Genomic DNA, 21,498 nt, shown 5'->3' with positions numbered 1-21,498 from the left:
AAAAGGACCAATAGCGAAGCACTTCGTGTGTGAGAGGTGACGTCACTGACGCTCTGTCCAATGGAAGCGCTGATTTCTGATACCAGGGATTTGCATAAGGCCCCTATAAATAAGGGAGCAATCGCGGTCTCGGGCACTCCGGTGCGATAGAGCAGTCAGGAAGTGTTTGCTATCATGCCCGAGCCGGCCAAGTCCGCGCCCGCGCCCAAGAAGGGCTCCAAGAAGGCGGTCACTAAGACGCAGAAGAAGGGCGACAAGAAGCGCAAGAAGAGCCGCAAGGAGAGCTACTCCATCTACGTGTACAAGGTGCTGAAGCAGGTGCACCCCGACACGGGCATCTCCTCCAAGGCCATGGGCATCATGAACTCCTTCGTCAACGACATCTTCGAGCGCATCGCCGGCGAGGCCTCGCGCCTGGCGCACTACAACAAGCGCTCCACCATCACGTCGCGGGAGATCCAGACGGCCGTGCGGCTGCTGCTGCCTGGCGAGCTGGCCAAGCACGCCGTCTCCGAGGGCACCAAGGCTGTCACCAAGTACACCAGCTCCAAGTAGGGCGTCTCGGACCGTCACTTTCAACTCAAAGGCTCTTTTAAGAGCCACCAATTTTTTCAAATAAAAGGGCTGAATCACTGCTATTACTGGAAGGTATGTAATAGGTTTTTCTTTTGCACGCAAGTAGTACATCAGGTACTCGTTTCTTCACGTTTAAACGTATCTACTAATTTTTCGACGGGAAGGGGGGGCTCAGTGTAAGTGACCTATGCTCTTCATATAGAGTGAACTTGCTTGTTTAAAGTTTAGTAAACATAATTCATTTTGGACTTGAATTGGACTAAAAAGCAGCAATATTTCCAAGTGTGAGTCCTGCGGGGAAAGGTAGGTGAAGGTCTTAAATTTTCTAAGGGTTTCAATTCCTTTTACTTAAAAATCCTATCAACTAATGAGCGTTTCCGCTATATCAGTAAATTAAAATATTATTTCTGTCTCGGTGGGCTAATTTTTCAGGCGTGTTAATAGCTTTTTCTTTGTTTTTCCTCGTTTGTACCCTTTAACTCCCTTTGCCCCGGCCAGTGCTGGCAGTTTTATTATTCAAGGATCTCCGCACTCGATTAGGCAACAGGGAAGGATTTTCTTGACGAAGGGGTTTCCCGTTTAAAACACCGACGTCCAAAGTTATGCAGGACTTGGTTCTTTAAAAAGAAAAGAAAAAAAAAAAAGCAAAAGCAAAAAAAAAAAAAAAAAAAAAAAAGCACGGAAAAGCAAAAAACGGGGGCCATCAGTGACGTGCAAGGTACTGGGGAGGATGGTAGTGTGGGGACGCAACTCTTGCCGCCCCGCCGCAGCGCTGTGAGCTGCGCTTTGCACAAACTGCCGTCGAAAACACATTTCCCCATCCCTGGTCCATTGCCCTCCCCACCTCCCCCAGCCCTCCCCGGCCCTGGAACCCTTGAGACGAGCGGGGGCTGATGCGGTGCCGCGCGTCACCCAGCGACCGGCACTCGCTCCCGGCGTAGGGCCGGCACCGACAACAGCGGCGGCGGAGCGGGAGGTCACCGCCCTGGAGGCGGGGTCTGCCGGGGAGGCGGTGCGGGGCCGGCTGGGCGGTGCGGGGCCAATCACGGCCCAACGCGCCACTTTCAAACCCCCCCGGGCACCGGAGCGAAGGGCGCTCGCTGGGCCGCCGCCTCCCGCGAATCTGGGCTGCGCCGGGCAACAAAGAGGGGGCGGAGCGACCGGCGCTGTAATCGCAGGGCCCCCGAAGTGTAGGGACACACTTCCTGTTTAGGGAAGTTCGGGTCTCCCACGCAGGCTGTACCGAACGTGCACGTAACCAAAAACCTTAAATCTTTATTCCGTATAAACTCCTGCTAAACCTTTAGAAGATTTAGCTGCTGTGATTTACCGTAGTGTTTCAGCTCTTTTTGAGAGGGAGTGGGTGGCTCTTAAAAGAGCCTTTGGGTTTATTTCAATGAGTGGACTCCTAATTTCTTCTGTCACCTTACTTCTTTTTAGGCGCCGCCTTCTTCGCCTTGGCCGCTTTGGGCTTGGCTGCCTTAGGCTTGGCTGCTTTGGGCTTCACGGTTTTTGCCTTGGCCGGGCTCTTCGCTGCCTTCTTGGGGCGGCCTGGCTTTGCAGCTTTCTTGGGGCTCTTGGCCGCTTTCTTGGCCGCTGCAGCCGCCGGCTTTTTAGCCTTCTTAGGGCTCTTTTTCACGGCTGCTGCTTTCTTGGGCTTCTTGGCGGCGCTGGCTGGCTTCTTGGCCGCCGGCTTCTTGGGCTTGGCTGCCGGCTTTTTCTTGGTTGCCTTTTCTTTTGTCTCACCCGGTTTCTTATTCAGCTTGAATGACCCGGAGGCGCCAGTGCCCTTGGTCTGCACCAGGGTGCCTTTGCTGACGAGGCTCTTGAGCCCCAGCTTGATGCGGCTGTTGTTCTTCTCCACATCGTAGCCGCCGGCAGCCAGCGCCTTCTTGAGCGCGGCGAGGGAGAGCCCCTTGCGCTCCTTGGAGGCGGACACGGCCTTGGTGATGAGCTCGGTGACGCTGGGCCCCGCGGGCTTGCGGGCTTTGGAGCCGGCCGCTGCTTTTTTCGGCTTCTTGGCGGCGGCCTTGGCGCCGGGCGCAGAGACCGCGGGAGCGGCAACAGGCGCGGTCTCCGACATCGCGTCAGCCTCGTCCACGATCCACGGGAAACCACTGGGCCTGGAGCTCCTCGGCTGCCTCGTATTTATAGAGCGGAGCCGAGCGGTGATTGGTGCGTTGCAGAGCCCGCCCCGATGCACGGCAGAAAGGTCCCTTCTCCCCGCTCATTTTGTGTTTCTTAGGAGCCAAAAAAGCCTGTTTTTATCAGAATTTCTGCCACCGACCCCCCTCCAGTTCGCAGAGGCGTGGAAAAGAAAGACTCTTGTCCCCCTCGGCAAAGTTTCCTTTCGAAGAGGCAACGGGTGAGCTAAAAAAGAGGCGATAAACCCTGAGTCCTGGACCTGGACAGACCTCGGGAGACAGAAACTTTTGTTTTTCCTTCTAAATAAAATCCGCGACGTGGGGAACTAAATTTCCAAAGTAATTATTTAATATTCTTTAAAGGGTCTTCTCTTAATCTAAACTGAAAAACAGGAATTTGAATCAATATTTTAGTCACAAATTGATTTCAAAGAGGAGGAAGTAACACAGGCTCATCTTGAGCACTGAATATGGATTAGAAATTAGCTCCTTTGTCCAAAATACTTCACTTCTTTCAAAATAATTAAAATAAATTGAACTAGTGCATTATGCAGCAAGGCAAGAAGCAGATTAAAGTCCTGTGAAGGGTTGTTCATGCCCCAGAAGGAGATGACTTTTTACAGCACAGCAGCTTGTACTGTGTTGCTCAGTGTACACAATACAGACATGGTTCCCTCATGCTCTGCTACAGAAATACTTAATTTCTTATTAAATTAGGTAACATAAGAACTCAACACGGCCAGTTTTTGTTAATAATCATAATCAGTGGCCTAACACTTGGTAATTCATCAGTGTTTTTATTTTGATACAGCTTGATTGGTGAAAATCTGAGTCATGGTTACCTAAGGAGACACTGCTGCAGCTGATTTTTCCCATACTTCTATACAATAAAACATGCTCAAGTGATCCACTAGGACTCCTGTTTCACGGCAGATTCCTAAATATTCCATTTTCTTACTGTTCAGTGACTGATTCCTGCACTGGAAGTAATATTAAAAACAGCCTATCCAGCTGATGTATCTGCTTTACTGAAACACCTGGCTGTGCTAGCAAGAGGAGGACCATCTCTTCAGCTGCATTTTGCCAAGACCACACTTCAATCCAAAATAAATGCACATTATTTTTCTGAGTACAGAGAATTAAAAGAAGAATTCTCTGGTATGTTAATTAGTGAGTACAACCCTTTGTTTTGCCAAAGGCCTATAAACTCCTTGTTGCCTCTTGCTATTGTAACTGTTGGTGATACTAGAATTTATGATTCCAGTAATTTATATTTTCAAATGGATAATTATTAAAATATGGGTTTTGACCAATAACAGAAATTTCCTGTTTCTATTTCAACATAATTATGGCAATGTTCAGCACCATGTATAAGGTAGAATCGAAACTGGTAACAGTCCTTTTCACCTCAAACTGCCTGCCCAGTGTGATTACCAATTATTCTCAAACTTTCAGATTTGAGGCAGAAAATGGTCTCACAGATCAAAGACTTTTTAAAAATAAAAATATAACTAAAAATTGATAATTCAGAATGCCCATTGATTAAAACAAAAACAAAACAAAATAAATAAACAAACAAACAAAACCCACAAAAACAACAAAACCAAAACACCAGAAAACGAAACCAGAAAAAGTCTGTAAGCCTGAAGATTGTTTAGAGGGGAAGGGCTGTTTTTCAAGACATCAGTGAGTTACCTGAGCTTCACATAGGGATGAGCTGAAAAAAAGAGGCCTGATGGGGTTGTGGGTTCTTTCACACAGTATTAGTAAACTTCATCTTTTTCACACACCCCCCCGAGAAAAGTGATTCCTTTCACATGACACAAATCTCGGTTTTTGGCATGTATCTACCAGCAATTGACATTACATTTTTTTTAAATTTTATTTCGTTTTGAAGAGCAAAAATAAAGAGCTTGGGGTGGCATTTTTTTGGTTTGGACTTGTTTTTGTTTTAGGCTTTTGGGGGAACTACTTGGGAGATTTTTTTTTTGTTTAATTTTTGCTAGGATGTACAGCTCCTTTAATGAGAAAGTGGGTGGCTCTGAAAAGAGCCTTTGGGTTACTTTTGAGGTGGGAGCGCTCCTCAGGTTTGTTTCACTTGCTTTTGGCCTTGTGGCTGTCGGTCTTCTTGGGCAGCAGCACGGCCTGGATGTTGGGCAGCACGCCGCCCTGCGCGATCGTCACCTTGCCCAGCAGCTTGTTAAGCTCCTCGTCGTTGCGGATGGCGAGCTGCAGGTGGCGGGGGATGATGCGCGTCTTCTTGTTGTCGCGGGCCGCGTTGCCCGCCAGCTCCAGGATCTCGGCCGTCAGGTACTCCAGCACGGCCGCCAGGTACACGGGCGCGCCGGCGCCCACCCGCTCCGCGTAGTTGCCCTTGCGCAGCAGCCGGTGCACGCGGCCCACGGGGAACTGCAGCCCGGCCCGCGACGAGCGCGACTTGGCCTTGGCCCGCGCCTTCCCGCCCTGCTTCCCGCGCCCGGACATCGCTCCCGACGCTGCTACCGCTGCCGCTCGAAGTGACGTGATCACGTGCCGCCGCACCCCGCCCGCGGCCCCTCTTATAGCTTCCCCGCGCGACTCGCTCTGCTCGTCGATTGGCTGCGCCGCGTTCTCTCCCGCTCCGACCAATGGCGCCGCGGATCCAAATCCACCCAATGGGAGTCGCCGGCGGCCGAGCCGCCCCCGGGCCGGGCCGAACCTCCGCCCGCGCCCCGCGACCGCCCCGGCACCGGCAGCGCTGGCACCGAGCGCCCCGTGAGCCCGCCTCCTAGGGAAACGTGTCCGCGCCTGCCCCGGGAGAGCAGAGGCGCGCAGCCTCCTCCCGGAAACGGGGGCATCTCTGCTAAAACCATCGCTGTCGTTTTAGAAACAGTCCTGTGTTTTAAACCTCAGAAGTGCTACTGCAGGGCTGCCTTAAAAATTTGTTATTATTACTATAAAAGAGAAACTTTCGTTTCAGTAGGAACAACTGGAACCCAGCACTGCCGATATGTGTAGACACCAGGCAGGAACACGTAATACAGGAGGTTTCTCTGATATTAGAGAGGGATTACTCCAATATTGCTGTAATCAAACTAGTATTGATGATTTCAAGCTGAATTATGTTTCCAGGCTGAGTCTTCTCACCCTTTGTAAACGTGCTGATGTCGTCAAATAACTTCTACAATACAAATAATAAAGAAAAGCACTTTGTGTTTCAAGCATTGCGTAATATTACATCACATACATAAATATGTATTAGGTGGGCGGAGAATATTTATTAGATAGGCGGGTTCATGTAAATTTTAATGTATGAAAGATGTAACTTTTTACTGCTTGGTGTGCTTGATCTGTGGAAATCTCCACCTTGTACCCTGCATAGAATAATCAATGTCTGCTTTCTAAACTAGACTCTGTTTAGTTTAGACTCTAAAATCGGCCACAATAACTGCAAGGCTTTTCTGAAGAGCATTAGAAGTCAGGCTGTCACACTGTTACTGAAAGTGGAGAATAGCTCACTGCACCTGTAAGCTGAAGTGATTTCCTGAACATTTAGCATGTTTATCCGGTATGACCTAGCCCTGTCTTACCGATAAAGAGATTCGTGTTCCATACATTGTGAGCAAGGGCAGATAGTGGACTTAATCACGTCCTTCTGTTACACCAGTGTTGTACAACAGGCTCTTCCTCCATTTTCCCCATAGCATGGGATTCTGCTTTCTCGTTTCCATAAATTCTGGCTACTTGGTTGTTTGGGTTTTTTTATGTTGTTCCCATCTTCATTCCTTGACGTTTTTGTATTCTAAATCTAATTCTAAATGGTTTTTCTTTTTAATGCACAACAGATCTTATGATATGGGTATCATAAAATTACAGTGGGGTAACGTGCATGCAAGACTGTGCTACTTACCCTGAGTGCTACCATTGTAATAGATTCAGGCAAGGACCAAGACATGACTCCCACCAGGCTATCCATGATACCCTTTCAAAAAAAAAAAAAAAAAACAACAAAAAAACCCCACCAAAAACAAACAACCAAAACCCAAAACTCCAACAAAACCCCACAACAATAAAAACAAACAAAAACACTAAACCCCCAAAAGATTGCATTTAAACTTTGCAACTCAGAGATCAAGAGAGAAGCACATCCTTCTTTCCAGAAGGGTACAATAACAGGAATTCTGATCTAAGCTGTACAGGGCACGCCAGCTGCAGCAGGATTACAAACAAAGCAAAATAAGAAGTTGTTCATAGCACACACAAAGTACTGTCACTATTTGTTTACTTCCGGGTAACTAAATCCGGGTCCCTGTTCTGAGGGTTTAATAACATTTCAGATGAATCTCTGCCTAATGATATGATTCAATGGATTATAATGAATTGATTCATCTTAGGCATTGTTTTCTATTTCCATCTTTATGTGGTCACTAACCTTCAATGGTGCATTGGGCAAGTCACATCACTGCTCGGTGTCTCGGCCCCTTCCCAGCCCATTTCCTCCCCATGATCATTTCTTATTCTGTGAACACTACTCAGAGCTACAGATGAAAAATGTGAGCACAAGATGGAGGTTGTATTACAGAGAAGAATCCCAAACCCTATATCACCACAATAGAAAAAAAAAAGTAGAGGTGGCCTGGGCCTATGTTACCAGTAGTCCTGAGCTGAGAACATCTGTTCTGAAGCAGTAAAGATGGCATCACATGATTGTGTCCATGACCAGTGCCATCATAAGTACATACTCCCATCTCACCTCCCCTTTCCACACACACCCCAAAGCCATCTTAGAGGTCTCTCAGTTGAGGGAAATTACCCACCTTCTTTAACCCCCTCTTTGAGCGCATTTAACATGTAGCAAATTCAAAGCCTTTTGCCTCAGCCAGAAGAGGATGGGTACAGCAACAGGTAAGTGTTCACTCTACCCCAACAGAGAAGGGTTCATCCACATAGAGAATATGGTAGATGCTAGTCTGGTATCTTAATACTAATATTATCCACAAGTAAAATTATCTGTTAATCTCAACATTAAAACTGTTAACCAATTTTTACTTGGTAGCCTGTCCATGATGCATCCAGTGGTTATCTGAGCCTTGATATGAAGCAAACCTTTTAATAAGAGTATATAGAAGAAATCATTTTGTAATTATTAGTAATACTACAGGACTTCAGTTTCTACATGCTATCGGCTACTAGAAACTACTTAGCTACTAGCTAGAGGTTGAAAGGGATGTTTAGGAACTAAACAACAAGAATATAGTAGAAGTTCAGTGGAAAAAAAAAGTATGTATTATTTACAATGTAGTTAGTTTTTCTTTCCTGAGGTTCAGAATGCCTCTATTGTCTCTCAAGGCCAGCCAAGAACTCTCCCTCCTTTCCACCTGCCTGCTAATTTTACACAAATCACAAGGAAACCAGTATTTTGATACACTGAACATTTATTGTCTTTCATAAGACAACATGAAGTTTCCCCAGCCGATGACAATCCATCAAGATGACCATAAAGGGGATAGGGTGCAAAATTCCAGTGTACAGTATACGCAACAAATTACCTCCCTGACCACCCTGGAAGAAAGATGATTCATCAACCTCACTGCAACTAAAAAACATGATTATAAAATATTTACAGAAAAAACAACCAGTACAGAAAACAAAAACTGGACAACCATTTGTGTATGAAATGCTGCTAACACTTTTCTGGCTCCTTAAAAACCTGTTCCACTACCCTCACCAGAGCATTCGGGGTGTGTAAGGATTCAGGCAGAGCATAGTCACCCCTCTATCCCACGCTCCCCTCCCCAGAGTATCATTATCTCCCTCCAAGGAAGGGGGAGGACTTCAGGGGAGCAGCATTGCCTTCTTTACTGTGATTTCCTTTCACCAAGTGGAAATGCTCTAGCTCTGAGAGGAGGTCCCCAGCCACACCCCATCTGTAGCGGTCTCTATTCACAGCACACTGGCAAGTTAACCTGGGGGTAGGGAACTATTCCCTGTCACGTGAGCCCTTTCGTTGCTTGCAGGAGGACTTTCCCTTCTCCTCCCTCCACAGTGATCTGATCCGTGTCCAGAGGGGCAGGAAAGCTGACTAGGACTATGACAGGTCACAGGAGACCTTCCATTTCTTTCATGAAGGCTTCATACACATCATCCTTTGTCTGTACAGAGATAGGGGCAGACGATCCAGCCTTGGGGACAGCTTTGGTTAACGGGAGGGCAGGCTCATCATCTTGTTTTCTCTGGGAGGCAGCCGAAGCCCCTTTATTCTCCCGGCGCACTCGCAAGGCAGTGGGCACAAAGCGAGTGATCTCTGCCTTGGGATTGGTGATCTGCGGCTTGGCGCTGATCGTGGCCGTGGCTTTCTTCTCGATGGTGGCTGCACTGGTGTCATCCGCCTTGGGGCGCTGAATCAAGCTGGGAGGGGCGCTCAGTACCCCAGGATTTGGAATGGGAGCTGGTGGAAAGAGCCCAGGTGGGGCAGGTCCTAGTGGGGGCACCAGAGGTGGCCGTAACATGCCTGGGCGAGGAGGAGGGATACCTGTAAGGAGAAAAGAAACCGTGAGCTGTCTCCACACCTGGGAATTTTAAATTATTTCATAAAAAAAGTGCACAGGCTCAGAATGCCAAGAAAAAAACAAAAAGAAAACCAAAACAAAGCAACCCTCAACAAGATGCAGTAGCACTGGCTTAAAAACAAAATGTAAAAAAAAAAAAAAAAAAAGTTTTCAACCCTGCACCAAATGCTGGGTTGAAAATGCTGCTCTTCAGACTCTGAAAGCAACAGGAGCTTGTTTATTGCTCCATTTCAAATTTCAAAGTTATAATCTGAAAATAAAAGTTTCTTGACGATCCATCCCACTGCAATTTCAGTCATCAGAAATGTCTGACCCAGGCAGAAAAAATAAGTATCCCAGTCTTCAACTCATTTATTGGAAAACCACTATAGCACGCAGAGCTTACTCAGAAAGAGTCCAGCAGAGCAAAAGTTTAAACTCTGAAATTCCCTTTTTCAGGATAGATTTCTTGCCACCAAACTATACACAGCACTTACTTGTTGTTATTACACAGAAAAGGGTAACAGCATAAAGCACTACGCAGCCATACAGTCAGGAACAAAGGTTAACTGGCCACCAATTATACTCACCAGCTTGATAACCACAGCAAAAACTGGGAAAATAAAGCAAGAAGAGACTTGGCACAGAAATAAACAGAACACTTTACCTGGTGGAGCAGGAGGGGGCAGACGAGGAGGAGGACCACGTGGAGGAGGACCTGGGGGCAGACCTGGTGGGGGGCCTGGGGGAGGACCAGGTGGTCGTCCAGGTGGGGGGCCTGGTGGCAGCAGTCGAGGCAAAGGCCCACGCAATCCTGGTAAGCCGGGAGGTCTCAGGAATGGAGGAGCTCCTGAAAGCATGCGTACAACGAAAGAGAAATTTAATTCATAGTTAAAAAAATACCCCAGCAACTATGTCATCAGCTAATACTAAAGGTCTTCAACAGCAACTTGAAAGCTGTATTAGCCAGCTGCCAGATTAAATAGAATGTTTAAAAATCTCAAAAAGAGGCAGCAGTTACAGAGTTAAAGGTTCTTCATAACAGTCAAATAGTATCTTCTCCTACTTGGAAAAAAGACTCCTCCCCACATAATGAAGTGGTAACTGAAAACAGCTACTGAGCTGAGTTTGTCAGAATTTAAACAGCTAGAAAACTTTCCTCTGTGGCATTTCATTGTTCTTCTGGCCTAAAAATAAGTACTTTTGCTCTTTTACTCCACTTCACACACTGGCTCTGCTGCAGCCTGTGTTGCCTCTGACAAAGACAGAACCCATCAGATAGACTCAGCTACAGGAGCTTGATGCCTCAAAAGCAAGGTACAGCATCAAGAGACTGCTGACAGACCATACAGCCTCAGTAATTACCACACTGGGCACGTGTACTCCATCTGCAACATGTTCTGCAGCTTCAAAGCTCCCAAACTGATACCACTGCCCGTAGTACTGAGAGCCTGCATCCTTCAAACCAGAGTAAATCAAGTATTCACCTGGTGGAGGGCCAGGAGGAAGGCCGGTGGGTGGGCCTGGGGGCCTCAGTGGAGGGGCTGGAGGTGGTCCTAGCGGAGGAGGCCCAGGCATAGGAGGTGCCTGTATCTGAGTTGGAGGAACAGTCTGCGCAGTCTGTTGCTGCTGTTGTGTCTGGGAAGTTGCAGTAGATGACCCGGTCTCTGCCAGAGCTTCCTCACTGAGCTGTTGTTGCTGCTGCTGTTGTTGTGATGCCTCTTCAGACTCCGATTCCTCTTCCTCCTCCTCCTCCTCTTCTGAATATTCCTCCACTTCTCTCCCTTCTTCTGGAATTTCCTGACCTGGATATGGGCATATAGTTATAAAATCTGTCTACACGTAACATCTTTGTGAACATCAAAGAATCTTGAGCACACAAAGAAGAAGAAAGAGAAAGATACACTTTACTTCAAAGGGCAGACATCTGACCACATTTTATTGTTAAACAGAAAATGAAAATAAACAAAAAATAATAATAGAAGAATCATCACTGTTCTAGATAGAGCTCTGAGAACAAGAGCTATCTGTTCCTGTGAGACCTGAAGCTTCTACTACCAAACCAAACTGTAGCTATTTGATCTACGGTTTATGGGAGTTTGTGTGGAGGTAAGGCAACAGGGACAGCGGGTTGGAGACACAGTCTCAAAATAAACACAGTCCCCATGTAAAAGAAACTTCCACACCTTTGAAAGATATTGGAGTTTCTTTCTGAAACAAACAAGAAATAATCTTTATTGGTTAACTTATTTCAGTAAAAGGGTATTTTTAAGGAGTACAAACCCTTGCAGGTTACAGGCTGAGCACACAATGTTACCCTTTCTCTTTCACCAATAGGTTCATATTTCATTTTAGCAATTGTTTAAAAGTTAAGCAAGAAAAGGTTGAGAAGAAAAAACCCAGTAAATTCCTACTCTTCACTTCAGCTCTGCTATGCACAGTGCATAAAGTACTTAACAAAAAATAAATTAAAACCCCCCCAAACAAATAACAAAACCAAATACCTAACCACAGCTGATACTCTAAGCAGATCAGACAGTAAAATGTTTACTCTATAATGGCATATCACCTCATACTATATCCATCTTACTCACCTGCCATTCGTAACATCATGGCCTGGAGTGGAGTCAGTTCTTTCATGTTCTTTTTCTTTTTTCTTGACTTCCCAGGCATGTCTGCAAACCGGACACTATGACCTGGGGAAACCAAAATATGGACAAGGGTGGTAGGACGTAGGAAGAAAATAATAAAAATCAGATAGAGTTACGTCTACACCTGTTATGGATAACGTATCATTCTAACATAATGATGCTCCTTACATAAGAGTTAACATTGGTGTTCCTAACTATTTGAAGTTTTGCTAGCCTAGTATTCTTTATCAATTGGTCTCCCCCAAGCAAGTGAGCATATTTTATACTGAGGCTTAATTTTGTAGGGTGTCCTGCCAATGCAATCCTTCAGGTGAAAAATGGCTTACGAGCTATAAGCTAACTCAACTTTTAAGAAAACAGGTTTATCTGAAAGTTGCTCCACTTCTAGACCATTCTAGAAGTGCTTCCTTCTGACTCATCTATTAATAAAAATCCTTCAGCTGGAATTTAGGTGAGTTAGAACAGAGTAGCTGACTAAATAAATCACACACACATCATGTCAGGAGAGCAGATAAACTCTACCAAGTAGTGTTTTCCTTCTGAAAAATTAAACCCAATCTTTAAGTTCCCCCCCATACCTGATTTCTTTTCTTCACCACCTTCCCTCTCCTTGTCATTGTCACGATGCAGGAAGTCCTCGCCTTCACTGTCTGCATCTGACCTATCGCTGTCACTATCATCGCTGCTCTCATCATGCTTGTCTTGATCCATATCCTCAGGATAACCTTCATCTTCACTAGTGCTGGACATATCATCATCATGCCCTCGCTGTCCTGCAGAAAGCAAAGTATTAGGAAATGCATAAAATCCAGATACGCTGCTGTGAAAGAACATTTTGTATGCCTACAGTAAGAAAATTCCCCCTAACAACAGCACTGACAAACTGTCATCCCTTTACTGCTTAGCACATATTCTGAAAGAATATTTTGGAGAATGTATTTATAAGATTTCCTATTAGCATGCTGGTTAACTGGCAACTGTTACTGCAACTCACTAACTTCTATTCAGCAACTGCCCACCACTGAAATACTTTGATGCTTTCCGGCATGAAATAAAGCTAATCCATACATTCACAAAAGTTTCTAAGGATGATACAGCAACTGTGTGAAAAGGAGGACCTAGGTTCTCCTAGCAAATGCACACTCAGGGTTGGCTGGAGATTTTGTTGTTGTGATTTTGGTTTGAGGTGGGTTGGTCTGGGATTTTTGTTTATTTGGTGGGTTTTTTAAAAGGAAGAATTCTCTGAGAATAGCTGGGGTTTTTGAAGGGATAATATGTACAGTCTTTCAGCACTGTTAAGACCACATGGGAATATATCCAGTCAGTGCAACCTAACAGAAAAAAAACCCCTGAAAAATGTAATTAGAACTTTCAACATTTAAAAATATACCTAGTAAACAAAACTGCAGATATTATGAATATATCAGAATCACCTCAGAGGTGCACTCATTTAAGAAAAGCCCTTCGAGTAGTACTAACACCCATACTGCCAAGAGAATACCTTGTCTAGGGCACACTACATTCATAGCAAAACAGGTCAAGGAAAACTCCAGACAGTAACAGGAAAGTTCTTACCTGCTTCAGAACTGTAAGAAATCTCCTCCTCTCTCCTTCGAGGAGCCATTTCCAAGGTGAAACCCACTTTACGGCCATACATCTGCAGGACCTGAGGTGGGGGTGGCCCCGGTGGAGGTCCAGGGGGCTTCCTGCCTGGAGGTAAACGTGGAACACCAAGCCCAGGAGGAGGAAGTACAGAAATGGACCGAACTGGTGGTCTGGAAATAAGAAAGGAAATGAGAAATGTAGGAATGCAAACAAACAAAAGCAAACATGCCCTTAATAGAATTATTTAGCATCATTGCTTGCACAGCAGCCTTCTAAAAAGAAACGTGAACATTTAGAAAGTATAGATCTGACACGAGGACTTTACAACCTCATACAAAGACATGACTGCTAAAGATCAGACAAAAGCTTCTCAGAAAGCAACTGAAGAGAACACTGAAAAAAGCAAAGACTGAATCCTACCACAGAAGAGGAATGAAGTAATCACAGAGTTGGTGAAAACAGAAGGCTATTCAGAAGGAAACAGAAAAAACTAGTAGTAGAATGAAAAAAAATAATAAACAAGCAAACTAGGAGTTTATACGAACTACTCATATAAACTGAATATGCTAGCAGGACAAAAGAACAGACATATGGCAATTTAAGGGGCACTGATGTTCAAAGTGGCAGGGTTTTAAGTTTTACCGATATGCAAAAAGCCAAAAACTAGAAGGCAAAGTATTTAACTCAAATGAATTTAAACAAAAACCTGTAAGAGTAGGGAAAGATTAAAAAGGACTTTGGTTCCAAATTCATGACTTCTGCAAGTCAATATTACCTCTGCTTCTGCCCCTAGCTCCTTCCCAGTAACAGGAGTGCTTCCCCTCTAAGTTTCTTTTTCCACTTACCCATAGGCTGATGTCTTCTTGAGGATAGAAGGTGGTTGGGCCCCTGGAAGGGGAATGTCCTGTATGAGGATGTTGGAGGGAGCATGAGGCATATCTGGTAAGGGGATACTTTCCACTTCAACATGCTGAGCATTCTGTAAAGGAGGGGTAAAAAAAAAAAAAAGAGAGAAAGAACGGGTTACTCCCATAGAAGCTACCGCACAACCTCATTACCTCAGAGAGGACAGAACACATGGGACCTGCTATCACTTGTCAAAGGTGTCTGTTCTTAGGGCATGTTATCTTGCAGCAGCCTATGAAAGAAATTTGGGAAAGTGTCAGCAGTAAAAGCTTTCAATGCAAAACAAAGCACATGCAATGCACTTATAAAAGGCTTTAGTATTCATGTTTCTATTTCCCTTTAGACCTTCAGTCTCCAAAACTAAGAGGCTGTAGACAAGTATGGCTGTATTTTTTGAGTACTCAGCAAGCACAAATCCCCCACTGATGCATATTCCAAAGGAAAAAAACCAAGAAGTCTTACAGATCCTTGTATTTGCACAACACTATGTTCTAGAATACAGCAGAGAAGAATGTTAGAGAAAGATCTTTAAAAGAATGCCAAAGGCTTCTCATTATTTTCAGCAACAGATTTAGCAGAAATTCACAGATATATCAACTGCACACTCACAGGCTTGCTTTCTTTAATACAGAAAACAAAATGCTGATATTGTTGATTTGCAACATAAATTTCCCTTTCCTCCTTTCATGTTGAATGAGATCAGTATATCAGAGACAAGTAGTGGCTTGACAACAGCCAAACTGTCCTCACTGAAATGCTCTAATTGGAGGTACTGTGCAAATTACTGTAAGTATTTCACATGGGCTACATGGCACTGGTCTCTAATAAACCTCCTTCCTTTGTAACTGTCCCACCTAATGAGCAGACAAAGAGAATAACACTACAACAGCTACAGGACTGAAATATATTAAGCATCACCTTGACAGCATCAAAATACTGGCTGAGTTGTGATCTCTTCTGCTCGTACTCCACTTCCAACTTGCGCAGCTCTTTATAGATGTCAGGATTCTCTTTCTCGTAGAGCCGCAAGATACGTTCAAAAGTCTCACGGAGTTTTTTGCGTTTATCCTTCAGCACTTTTTCATTAAGTTGTGGCTGCTGTACTGGGTTAAACTCTGATCCAAGACAGTAAATAAATGACAAAAAAAATTCATAAATTACTCTACTGCACAACTGTGATGAATGAAATCAATTCAAAGCAAAAACATCTTCAAACCCTATTTTCAGGAAGTCTTCAGCCTTATGACAACACTCTCCTTCAACTCTAAGTTATATCACACACACTACTCATTCTTTTTATCAGACATCTTCTTGAAAAAGGTCCTTTTTGATGGCACCACATCACCTTAAATTGTAATTAATCTCCAGCTTTAACAGCATCCCCCCTTCTAACAGGAAAGGAAATATTCTATTTAGTCTCCCCAGTCATCCCTTAAAACTAAGCCATACATCTACATGAACCACTGCCTAAGTCCAACACCTGGGACCTCTTACTCACCCATCTCATCCAATTTTTCCATGTCCCGGATAATCTGCTTTGGATCTTTCATCTTCAGTACAGCTGCTCGTACCATCATTCGTTGCTTTTTGTTCTAAGATCAGAGATCAAGCAGATCAGAAAAGTGTCACAGAAGAAAGACATAGAACATCTGTTACCCTTTCTCAATATTTCCAGTCTGGAGAAAAAAAACACACCTCAAAATGCCCTGCAAATGTTCACCATGGCACAAATCAGAAGCAAAGGTAACTAAAACTCCTGGTAATTTTAATTCCACTATCTTGATAATTACAAATGCTACTATAATTCATTCAATTAAGACACATACAATCAACACAATAACCAACTGACAAAATAGAGTAAAATGCTAAAAAGTGTGTGAGTCTCGGGTGGCTTATTTGCTGTTTGTTTTTTTTTGTATTGGGCTTGTTGCTTGTTTGCTGGCTTCGTTTGTTTTTTTTAATTTTACTCCTAACTACTTACAATAATATTTCAAAAAAAATTACAAGTTAAAAACCAGCAGGTGATGAGACATGTTTACTCAAAACAGGATTTCTGTTTTCTTAAACTACTTGTTTGGATAGTATTTTCCAAAGTCAATCTTAGGATACCAACCAAAACATCTGTAGTCTAGTAATCAGCCACAGCCCATTACAGTCACAAACATGATACACAGTACAGAAAATGCCAACTAAATGTTCCCAATCTCTTTATTTACCTTCTTTAGTTCCCTTTTCCTAGCTTCCTTCCCTAGAGGGGGAAAGAAAAAGAAAATAACAACTTGAAAGACACAATCAAATGGAAGAATCTTTCCTTCATCAAGACTAGTGCTGTTTCTCAACAGCTCACTCATCTTCAAAGACTGTAACTTTAACTCAACTTCCCACTGAGAGAGAAATACAGCATGAAATAGATTTCTGTTTCAAGTGTTTTATACAGAAAAAAAAGGAGATACTGCAGTCTTCAGGTCTCCAGAAGTAGAACTTTTTCCATACAAAAAATAGAACAACAGGCAACAGAAGTCATAGTAATACGTGCAACCATGAAAAGATTGCTGCACAGAAGCTGAAACAGAGTCAACAGACAACACACTCGAAAAATATCTAGGCTTTGAGTATGCATCTGAAATAAAGCATTTCCACCATGTAAGTCTAGATTTTCTTTATGTACTTAGACTTGATAACATCTGACATGTCACCAAAAGCAAAAAAACCAGTTAAAACAACTCCCTCATCTAACCAGAGCACCTACAAAACACCTACATGTTCCTCAAATTCCAATCTCAGTCAGATTAACTCTGTCCCAGGAAGCAGCCTGCAGTTTAACTAACAGCTAAATACAAACTGATAACCACAGAGAGAACCAAGAGAGAAATACTCAGAGAAGCAACAGCATGAAAGCAAGAAGCCTTCTCAGCCAAAACTGAGATGTTTTTCAAGTTAGGGACACTCAGTTCTGATTCATGAGCAAGGATCTTATCCTCAGAAAAAGCTTTTTATCTGCTTTCAAAGGCACCCCCCATTCCCATCTGCTTAGCTTTTATGGATACTTACGGGCCTGATCGGTGGGATTCATAAACTTCCCACTCTTGGTGGATGATGTAGATCTCCGCCCCATTTTGATCTTTTTTCTTCTGCCTCAAAAAAACGAACTTAAAAAATAGGAAGAGACCTGGAAAAGATTATACGGTTTCAGGTCCTATGCACTGAAAGCTTAATTATGATTATTTCTCTTCTCTTCATTGCACTGAGGTTGCACCCTCAAATAGCTCAAACACTTGCAAGGTCCTCACACCCAACTCCGAGCTCATGCTACTTTAATTAAATACTACTAATTTAACTAAGTACCTACTTACTACTACTTCACTAAGAAATAATTTTAAACTAATTGATAATTGTCATTATTCACACTAGTAGGCAAACCAAGAAGCTTTGTGCTTACACTGTGAAGGGGTGCAGGGGAGGCAGAAACACATATTCTATTTTTCTAAGAGCATATCAGAGTTCAGCTTCTCATTTACTCTCACGAGAGCTCTCCAGTTTTCACCTCTGTCGCAAATGTTTCCCCCCAAATCTCCTCCCTTCCTCAGATTCTAAGCTGCCACTGCTGTCCCTCCCCAGTACCCACTGTATCCATCAGCAGGTGTGCTGCACACATCCATGTCTTCTTCGCCTCCCCAGAGCCCACTTGTGCTCTCTGTCTCCATCAGCATTATTTCAAGCTGTGTTGTGATGACCAAAGAAAGGGTTATTCTGGAAAAGATTATTTCCTGTCTTTTGACATTTCTTCACCTTACAGATGACTACCTAAGCGTTCAAACTACAGAAACTATGTTTCTTCTCTCTCAGTTTTGCTCTCCCTCTACCTCCACTCCTAATTGCCTGACAAAATACTGGGGTTTTTTTGCAAGACGCTATCATTTCTTTAGGTGGGAAGCTCACCACACAGAGGTAGCAGTTACATTTACACCCCGTATTTCCCACATTTCTACCATTTAAAGGGTAAAGGGAAAGAGAACAAACTTCTGAAACCTCGATCCCAAATCTTCTTAGGACTCAAAGTAAAGAGTTTCAATGCAACAAGTTAACATACAAAGGTGGAAAAAAAAAAATAAAAATCAAGCACTAAATTTCTGACTTTTTTGGCCACTGAGGAACGGGGTAGAAAGCCCTCCCTTCTCCTCCCCCGACAGAAGGAGGAAGAGAAGGCGGGAGCGCAAACCACCGCCTTCTCCTCCCTTCCTTTCTCCTCGCAACCCAGCACCGTCCACCGCTCTCACCCCTCTGCCGGGCCGGGCCGGGCCGGGCTCCCTCCCGCTGGAGCCGCGGCCTCTCAGCCCCGCGGCCTCTCAGCCCCGCGCCCGCCTGCGCGGCTCCGCCGCCATCTTGCCCCGGCACCGTGTGGCTGCGCGCGGAACTGGGCTCCGGAAGGGGCCGCCCCAACTCTATGGTTCCGCCGCCCCTCCCTCCCCTCGGAGGTTCCGACTCTGTGGTTGGACCGGGGCGGGGCCAGGAGGCGGGGCTGGAGCGGGGACTGGCAGGGACAGGGATAGGGACAGGGAGAAGGACAGGGGCGGGGACAGGGATAGGGATAGGGAAAGGGACAGGGGCAGAGACAGGCTGTGCCCAGCCAGCCGAGCCCTGAGAGCAGGTGAAGACAGAGTTCGGGAGGGATACGGGTGAGAGAGCCCTACGCCGGCAAGGCCAGTGCTGGAAATAGATTGGAATAGGGACTGGGACAGAAGGGAATAGGGACAGAAGGGAATAGGGACAGAAGGGAAGGCCTGTGAACGTGGTCGTCGAGGGCGCTGTTCTCCCGGACTCTCCAGGGGAGATCCCACAAAGTGCCCACCACCCCCGCCCTGAAACAAGGCAGAGCCAAAGGGCATGTGAGAACTCTCTGTCCATGGGGAATAAACGCAAAGTGCTGCGGGAGCAGGAGGGAGCTGCCCACAGCCTCAGGTCTGTCACATGGGTTTGTTGTAGGGTTTGGCCTCGAGGCAGCGCTGCTGCCCTGTGAGCGGGGCTGGCATCCCTCTCTTGGGATCCTTGGCAAGCCGCCGTTCCACGGGACTACTGGGAAAAAGTGACTGATGACGTTCATCTGGGAGCTCAGGCTGTACTAAGGGAACAGGAGAAAGTCTGGTCCCATCAAGGACCACTGGAGCTACTCTGTTACTTGGCTCTTCCTGCAGCTCCCCTTGTGGTGAACTGGTGAGGCTGGGGAACACCTTGTAGGAGCTCTTCTGCGTCATTGTCCAAAGTACAACTTCTAGCAAAAGTCCACAGCACACAAAGAACCAGGATAAAGATACATGAAACATCAGGGTGCAAGCAATAAAATATAGGTGTAGGATTAAAGAATTAGCATGCCAGGGAGAGGTGTAGGAAGGACAGTTTTCTCTGCACAGGCAGCACTTGGGAACAGAGGTGGTCAGAGCTCTGAGCAGGATTTGTAGACCGCCCCGCTCCTGGTGAACATGCCACGCAAGACAATGTTGTTACAGGTTTTCAGATAATGGAATCTCAGTTGGCAAACTTGGAAGTTTATGAAGGATCATTGCAGGATGGGTAAAAGACTATAAGCTGTGTATCGTAATAATGCCAACATCCATCACACACTGCACAAAATCCAAGTTAGCAGATAGCTAGTCCAGGAGAATCCTCGGAGCCAAGGCTTCAGGAGCTCTCAGTGCCTAGGGAGTCTTGCTAACCATGTACAGAGCAGAGTCATCCCCACCTTGTGCCTCTTTGGCCTGTTCTCTTTACATTATTCTTGTTACCAGAAAGAACTTTCTGCAGGGCAGATTTTGCTTGCAACCATACTGTTTTTCCACACAAGTTCGAAAGCAGCTTAGACTGGCTTGAGCTGGTTTAGTTTCTTTTCTTCCTTGAGGCTGTTCTGACTTGGAACACACATATCACAGTTTTAATTCTTAATCCTTTGTCCAGAACAGCAGCCTGAGCAAAGGGAGAATGCTCGAGGGGATGTGATGTAAAGCTGTGGCCATGCACATCCCTGTCATGCACCATGTCACTGGAGAGGGGGACGGCTGAATTTTTGAAGATTAGTTGCACCTTGCAAAGCTTGGGGCTTTCTGTCATGGGAACACTGGGCTCAGTGGGGACAAAGGTGCTGCCTCAGCTGTGACTGCTTTCTCCCAAAAGTGTCTGCTGACTTGGACAGTAGTTCTCTCACATTTTTCACTCGATACTTCTGTCACACCAAGATGCAGCTCCAAGGAGTGTAGAGAAGAAACATCAATAGATGGGTTATGACACCTTTGGAGCACCAAGTTTAAGGCTGGACAGAGAGTTAGAGAGCAGGGATTAATTCTGTGGTGGGGAAGCCTGCTTTCCTTTAAGTCCACTAGGAACAAGGATATGCATAGAGCTGAGTAGAAATTGTATATCTCTGTGTTCCTCATTGTGTATCCCACTTCCCCTGACACTGCTTAGTACTTGCTTTCAAGAAAATGTGGACAAACTGCCTGAAAAATACAAGAGATTCAGTTTTATTTGACTCCACTATTCTTGTACAGCAGTGATTGGGAATCTCACAAAGAGCTGGTGGTTTTTCTTCCTAGTTTAGAACATACATTTGCACATAGAAAGCGGGTGCCAGGAACTCCTACCTCTCCAACACTAAAATATTGCTATTCTGCCTATTGACAATCTCTTGCCTCTACACAAGTGCCTCTAAACTGAGTGCCACTTGTGTCAGGAGACAGAAAACGTCACGTTTTGGAGAAACGATGCCTCAGGTCACCATGTCATCCGCCACAATATCTCATGCACGCAAGGCAGCGCTTTTTGCCTCCTCTGAATTGCCTTTCCTGATGCACATAGCCTAGTGTGCGGCTTGTGCTGGTCTCAGTTTCTCAGTTCCTGGCACCCACCCGTGTTCCTGAAGCCTGGACTTTTCCCCGATGACTGGCAGAGCTGGCAGAGCTGTTGAGTGCTAGCAGTTTCATCGCCATCTAGTGGCTTTTGAGCACAAAAACGAAGAGGAGTCAGAAAAGATGATTAAAGTGAGACCAGTGGGGGAGGGGGAAAAAAAAAGAACCCCATAATGGAAGGGTTGTACAGCCT

The 21,498-nt window shown here is 45.1% G+C and overlaps 3 protein-coding genes and 1 pseudogene across 4 annotated transcripts; 1 reads left to right on the top strand and 3 right to left on the bottom strand.

Annotated features, from left to right (window-relative positions):
• Positions 1-33: 33 nt before the first annotated feature.
• LOC116786995 lies at positions 34-634 on the top strand (annotated as a pseudogene). The gene has a single exon (XR_004357128.1). The product of XR_004357128.1 is annotated as a histone H2B 1/2/3/4/6-like (transcript).
• Positions 635-1,860: 1,226 nt separating this feature from the next.
• Positions 1,861-2,694, bottom strand: LOC116786994 (histone H1). Its single transcript, XM_032688206.1, has one exon. It carries the CDS (start codon positions 2,657-2,659, stop codon positions 2,003-2,005), a length of 657 nt encoding a protein of 218 aa, XP_032544097.1. The 5' UTR covers positions 2,660-2,694; the 3' UTR covers positions 1,861-2,002.
• Positions 2,695-4,728: 2,034 nt separating this feature from the next.
• LOC116787003 (histone H2A) lies at positions 4,729-5,225 on the bottom strand. The gene has a single exon (XM_032688214.1). It carries the CDS (start codon positions 5,202-5,204, stop codon positions 4,815-4,817), a length of 390 nt encoding a protein of 129 aa, XP_032544105.1. The 5' UTR covers positions 5,205-5,225; the 3' UTR covers positions 4,729-4,814.
• Positions 5,226-8,116: 2,891 nt separating this feature from the next.
• On the bottom strand, positions 8,117-18,811 carry WBP11 (WW domain binding protein 11). Its single transcript, XM_032688487.1, has 12 exons — positions 18,687-18,811; positions 17,461-17,578; positions 16,626-16,657; positions 15,908-16,001; positions 15,328-15,524; positions 14,349-14,482; positions 13,474-13,673; positions 12,477-12,671; positions 11,842-11,943; positions 10,735-11,052; positions 9,915-10,097; positions 8,117-9,231 (listed from the first exon to the last, which is right to left on the bottom strand). The coding sequence occupies exons 2-12, from the start codon at positions 17,522-17,524 to the stop codon at positions 8,798-8,800; spliced, it is 1,953 nt and encodes a 650-aa protein (XP_032544378.1). The 5' UTR covers positions 17,525-17,578; positions 18,687-18,811; the 3' UTR covers positions 8,117-8,797.
• Between the last annotated feature and the right edge of the window lie 2,687 nt (positions 18,812-21,498).

The sequence above is a fragment of the Chiroxiphia lanceolata genome, chromosome 5 (genome assembly GCF_009829145.1).
Source record: "Chiroxiphia lanceolata isolate bChiLan1 chromosome 5, bChiLan1.pri, whole genome shotgun sequence".
NCBI lineage: Eukaryota > Metazoa > Chordata > Aves > Passeriformes > Pipridae > Chiroxiphia > Chiroxiphia lanceolata.
This window is presented reverse-complemented; position numbering and strand designations above follow the sequence as displayed.